The sequence below is a fragment of the Sinohyriopsis cumingii genome, chromosome 19 (genome assembly GCF_028554795.1).
Source record: "Sinohyriopsis cumingii isolate HCF-2022 chromosome 19, ASM2855479v2, whole genome shotgun sequence".
In the NCBI taxonomy this organism is placed as follows: Eukaryota; Metazoa; Mollusca; class Bivalvia; order Unionida; family Unionidae; genus Sinohyriopsis; species Sinohyriopsis cumingii.
Genome location: NC_142979.1, coordinates 57,392,212 through 57,398,622, shown reverse-complemented (window position 1 = coordinate 57,398,622; position 6,411 = coordinate 57,392,212). Strand labels below are relative to the sequence as shown.

The 6,411-nt window shown below is 35.6% G+C and overlaps 1 protein-coding gene across 1 annotated transcript in view; it reads left to right on the top strand.

Moving 5' to 3' along the window:
- Window positions 1-940: 940 nt before the first annotated feature.
- The window catches only part of LOC149775754 (protein PIF-like), a 50,567-nt gene continuing 45,096 nt past the window's right edge, over window positions 941-6,411 (top strand). Inside the window, exons 1-2 of the mRNA XM_089943423.1 lie at window positions 941-1,064; window positions 4,480-4,549. Of these exons, the coding sequence (XP_089799549.1) occupies window positions 4,480-4,549 (70 nt within the window). The 5' untranslated portion in view covers window positions 941-1,064. The remainder of the gene's footprint in view (window positions 1,065-4,479; window positions 4,550-6,411) is intronic.

Genomic DNA, 6,411 nt, shown 5'->3' with positions numbered 1-6,411 from the left:
CCTTTCTGAAAATACACTGAAAATACTGTAGGGCAAAATTTGCATGCTTTTTTTCATACACATTTAATCTTATGATATGGTGTATGAATACGTAACGACCTGACGGTCTTGATGTTGGCTAGACCTAAAATATACATTTTCTGTGTTTTAGTTGGTTGCTCGCCTTTTCCTTTTCTATTTATTGATGTTTAGTTTCTGATGTATCGTAAACATTATACAATCGCAAATGAAATCGATTTTTTCATGTAACCAGTCATGCAGAACAATGGTTGGATAGTTACATGACGGACGCGTGGGCTGTGCTTATTTGTCCGGATGCGGACTAGACTCGACGCATCTGAACGAGATGTTTCCGCCAAGTACTAGAACAAATACTATATAGTTCGTGATTCGATTTTTCGGGTGTTTGATATTATTGTTTTAATGATTCAGAGATAACTAAATGAACGCATCCCGTTGAACGAAAGAAAAAAAAATCGAAATGAAAAACAAAGAAACCGAAAAATGGAGAAAGTTAATGAAATAGACGGCTGACGCCAGAGGGTTGATGGATGTCGAACAACATTGTGTAATCATTGTCCCGCATGAAATGCCGATAGTAACGATTCTAATTTGGATTATACTACCAAATCTGATATTGAAAATTACTGCGGTAATATGACGTGTTGAATCTAACTGTGTGGGTTTTTAAAAATTATTTTTATTCTTCGGTTTCTTCTTTTTTGTACAAAAACCCTTGACCACTGTCGCCAAAGTGTTATGAAATTCGATGCTGAACTATGACAGTCAGAATTTCACATAAAAATTATAACTTCCTTTGTTATGTCCAAACCACTAGTCCTCTAGTGCACTTAGAAATCGCACAGAAGCTAGAGTTATATAGGCTGTATCACACGTGAAGCACAGTGATTATTTTGCAGTCACATGGTCATTACCGACAGTATAAACAGTGCGTGCAAATCACGCGATACGTGCAGATTTATTGTTTCAAGTTACAGGAAGCGCGTGCAGATGTAGTATTTCAAGGTACAGGAGGTTCGGATTATATTGCAGCTTACAAGAAAGTAACTGTGCTCTCTCTCTCTCTCTCTCTCTCTCTGTGCCACGCTAGAAGAAGTTAGCCTTTTTATTTTCAATTACATAGGATTTTACTTAGCGATCACAGCAGTCAAGATGAATCCCGTGCTGACTAATGATCACATAGGAAATTATACAAAGTACTAAATTTAAACTTTATGGTAGTTATACACCTTGTGAATTTCAACTTCATGATAATTATACACTGTAATGAATTTCAACTTGATGGTAATTATACATAAAAATATTTATTAGTGTGGTGATACTTGTTCATGTGCACAAGCGGTTGTCTCAAAATTTCTTGCAAAATGTTTGGGACTTCTTTAGTATGTGTGAATTGGATTTTTAACGTTGTTTTAATTTTGTCCCAGTCATATCACTACGATGTCTGCGGTGTGGCAGTTTTTAGTGATGTTTATTACGGGGGCATCATGCTGCAGACATGTAGCATCATGTCCCACCTTGTCACCTTATCCGGACCCAGGCCGACCAGTCCTAACACTAACCTCTTAATGCTGAGGGCCAAGCGAAGCAGCTTTTTGTTCCATTTTTATAAGACTTTGTTATCACGTGGCCGGGGTTTGAACCCGCGACCAACCGCATCCGAGGCGGACGCCCTAACCACAAGGCCACCGGAGCGGTCTGTTTGGTAACAACTGAATGAAGTTTGTTTGTTCAATATTTGCCTATCAGCAAATATCTTTATGTAATATAGATACTACAAGCAGTTAGAAATCATTACATTGTATAATTTAAACTTATGCTCATTTGAAGTCATATGGAATTATATAAAATTGACAAGAATCATGTTTATATGCCCTTCTTCGGTCATCCTAGCAGGTTTTTGGCCACATGATTTCAAACATTAGCACAGCATAAACAGGGCCGACAAGGGGGGGGGACTATACATTGTAGTTAATATTAAAAACAGAGACTATACATTGTAGTTAATATTAACAACATAAACTACACATTGTAGTTAATATTAACAACATAAACTACACATTGTAGTTAATATTAATAACATAAACTATACATTGTTGTTAATATTAACAACAGAAACTACACATTGTAGTTAATATTAACAACAGAAACTATACATTGTAGTTAATATTAATAACATAAACTATACATTGTAGTTGATATTAACAACAGAAACTATACATTGTAGTTAATATTAACAACAGAAAATACACATTGAAGTTAATATAAAGTGATAAGAGTACCTAGATGATATTGTCGTAATTACAGAAAGGTATAAAGAGTTAGTCAATGAAGTAATCAGTTATCACTAAAACAAGCAATTTTATATATTTTGTTATTTTAAAAATTTCACCCAAAAGGTCAAATATTAAACTGTTTCTTTAAATCAGTGGTTCCCAAACTTTTTCCATACACCGCCCCTTCGGTTACCCTCAGCACCCCCTACCTTATCCAGTAAAAAATAAATAAATCAGTATTTGCGCACCCACCCCCCACCCCCCGGTAATCGCCCACTTTGGGAGAAAAGCTTAAAAGAAATCCTCAAAACATGTAGCCGTAAGCCTGTACACGATGTAATGACGTAGCGAGGAGGGTTCAGTTTGAAGCTTTTTGCAGTTGAAGTTTTTATAGTACTTCACTTCACTTTAATGTAAAGGGGCAGTTCTTTACAAAATGTATAATTAGTGTGTGTGTGTGTGTGTGTGTGTGTGTGTGTGTGTGGCAACTGACATAAAAACTGTTTTATATACCAAAGTAGATTCAACACTAAAAAAATATTGTACCCGATGCCTCAGACTCTGCGCCACTACCGTGTGCTTGTACTCCTATGTGCATGTATAAAACTTGTGTCAAATTAGTTCATTTGTTTTCGATTTTATCATTTTGTGGTAAAGCTTTAGAAATTAAAACGTTCATAAATTGCTAGCTAAAGTGGCAGCTGATTAAATATTTTGCGTATATTTTTTTTTGTAACTGCAACACTGTAATTTATGTATTCTATATATTAACCATATATATAGACTATCACACAAAATTTTTAAATCAACAGGAAGGTGTGGGGATATGGCTGTTCAATAAAGTAATTTGTTTGGTTGGAATTGAAGTATAGAAATAAGGCAGCCTTGTTATATATCTTTTTTATGTTTTCTGCATGTTTAACATATATTGTTTCATGGGAACTTTAAAACTGGTGTGTGTGTGTGTGTGTGTGTGTGTGTGTGTGATTTGGATTTTTATCGTAGCTTTAAAAAAAATTCAGTCATATCGCTACGATGTATGCAGTTTAACAGTTTTTAAAGACGTATATCAATGAAGATTCGTGCCGCAGACATGTAGCATGATGTCCCACCCAGTCACATTATCCTGACACCAGGCATACCAGTTGTAACACTATCCTCTTAATGCTGAGCGCCAAGCGAGGCAGCTGTTAATACCATTTTTGTAGGTCTTTGTTATGACTCGGCCAGGTATCTAACCCACTACCTCCCGCATACGAAGCGGACGCTCTAACCTCTAGGCTACCGGATCGGTACTTTAAAATTGGAGGCTGAACGTGGTTCTCTGGTTGGCATGCCGAACGAGGGACCGAAAGGGTGCTAGTTTGAATCCAATCGTTCGATCAACCCTGGTCCGCTACTGTGTTGAGTCCTTGGGCAAGGCACTTTACTCAGATCGGCTCAGTTCTAAAAAACCTACCAAGGTTACTGTGCCATAAGGCACCAAACCTAAACACACCCATGTAGTTTTATCATCATTTTAATAGTTACCCAGAAATACCATCTCGTTCTTGCAGGTGCAACCGTCATATTGCTCATTTATAAGGGCCAGCTGAAGATTTTGGGGTAACCGTTTGAAATGGTGAAAGCGTAGGCCATGGGGTAACCGTTTGAAATGGTGAAAGCGTAGGCCATGAGGTAACCGTTTAAAATGGTGAAAGCGTAGGCCATGGGGTAACCGTTTGAAATAGTGAAAGCGTAGGCCATAAGTTTTTCCTGTACAACTCTCACAATATAGAGAAATTTAATATGCATTTACATGTCTTAATCTGCATAGACTGACATCTATTTTTTATGTTTGGTCTCGTAATTCAGACAACTTATGCCAATGACTGTTCATATGTACTCAGGAAATGAACCTGATGTAGCACAAAGTACACCACTTTTACCTGTTCTTAAAAAAACCGAAAAGAATTTCCATTGTAGGCATTAATATTTTCTGAATGTGCTAATTCCTAGTATTTTAAAACATGAACAAAAGTTAACAAATTTAAAAGAATGTTTTATGGTATTTCATTTTTTTTAAAAAAGTTTTACAGAGCGAGTCCAATATATTACAGAAGGTCTTCCCTTAGCGGCATGATGGATTCACAAAAAATGTATTTATAATCGCGCTTCTTTGTTTTTTTTTTATGTCTACTAGATGAAATTATTGCTGGTCACAGTTCTTTTGACGTCAGCATGGCAATCAAGGGCACAGCCAATAAGTCCAGGTAGGGATATAGTTATCCGTAAGTAGTTAAAAAAAGACTGTTTATATATTTTGAAAGAATTGTAACAAAGAAAGTTCAATGCAAAACACATCGGTGGAAAGGATTCATGTATTTTGTCCCTCGGAACTTGTCCGATCCAGCTTGGTCTTGTTTAACCAACTGTCAACTAACTCCAAAAAAGCTATATCCAGCGAAGTCCGGTGAAGGTATGTACAATCGATTGCTATCGTTAGGTATCGCTGAATTTGTTTTTCTTCTCTCCGAAAAATATACTAACCACACAATAAAGTCCTTTAGCACGTTTTGAACATAAGCGATAAATATAAATATATGTATAATGTACTTTAATGGTACTTTATTGTGCGTGTTTGCCAGAATGGTAACATACAAAGTATAAAAAGTGACAGCTAGAAATATCTTGATTTTGTATAATATTTCATTATTCTTATTGCACACTGCCACTTAAAGTCTTCTGTATTCATAGATTTTGCATTGAACAGAGCTTGCCGTGTTTTCAGTGTTAAAATGCTGTATTAACATTTGGAAATGCATGCTCTTGGATAGGTGTCACTGCTTGACATATAATAGTCTTTTCACTAATCTATGTGATATTGCAAAATGCTGACATCCTGAAAACACGTACTATCTTCCAAATCCTCAGACTGTAACAAAACTTGCATGCATAATAAGGGCACTGATTTTCAGATTAAAAGTAATAAACCGATTCTTCATACTATTTCTTTAGTAACACATCAGATATGGCCCACACATCAATAGGTTTCGATTCGGTACCCAAGTGGTTCATTTAAAATGACGACAATCTTTTTTATGGAAGCTAATATTCATATGATATGTGGAAAGAGATGTCGTTGTCCAAATAATTTTTTTTAAATGTCAGAATGGAACAAAAGACACAAGCAGTCCATTTAATAGTGAAGCTTCGTAACCGTAAAATCGTTCAAATTGATCTTTCAAACACTTTTCTATGGTTTTGATATTTTATTTATAGATATTTCGACTTTTAACTATAATTATTCTGAGAAAAGGCGACAATGAATACATCAATACGTCTTTCTTCTATTTGTTAACAAGTCAGTTTTATTTTAACTGTGTAAGCATTATGGATGTTCACAGAAGATAAGCAATCTTCGTGTTATTAGAATTAAACATCAGGGTTGGGCTGAAATGGCTATTTATAAGACTTTCTCTTGCACGTTTCTATGCTATATGGATCCTTTCCCCCACAAACACGGAAGAAAATAATCAACTAATTCAGAGCGAGGATTTTCGTTCTTAGGAATTTACAACTACTTCTTATGTCTTCCTCAGAACTTTCTAGCAGAATTTAAATTTTATTCTGTATCTGGGCAGTATTTTTCAAACTTGTTATTGAAGTTCAGGATGCTATTACGCGTTTAGTTCCTCTATGTGATCAGTCAAGTTCAGATTGCGAAGACACCTTTAGTTCCTTTATGTAATCAGTCAAGTTCAGATTGCAAAGACACCTTTAGTTCTTCAATGTAGTCAGTTATGTTCAGGGTGCCATGACAAATTTAGTTCTCGATCTAGTTAGTGACACAAATTTTCTAACTCGTCCCTTTTGAGATACCACATAGATTTTAAGTCACTTTTTTTCTTCATCAGATATACATTCTTTTACTTTTTAATAAGTATTGAAGGCATATTATATATTTATAATGATTTCAGCATTGCTTTTTGTTTTTTGTATAAAAAATAATTTGTACAAAAAAGGGACATGGGCTGAATACTTCCCCGATGAGATCAGATGGTTGTTTTCCGGTTCCAAGAGATGTACCCGCATGACCCCGACTGCTTTTCATCCATCAGTGAATCGCTCGGTG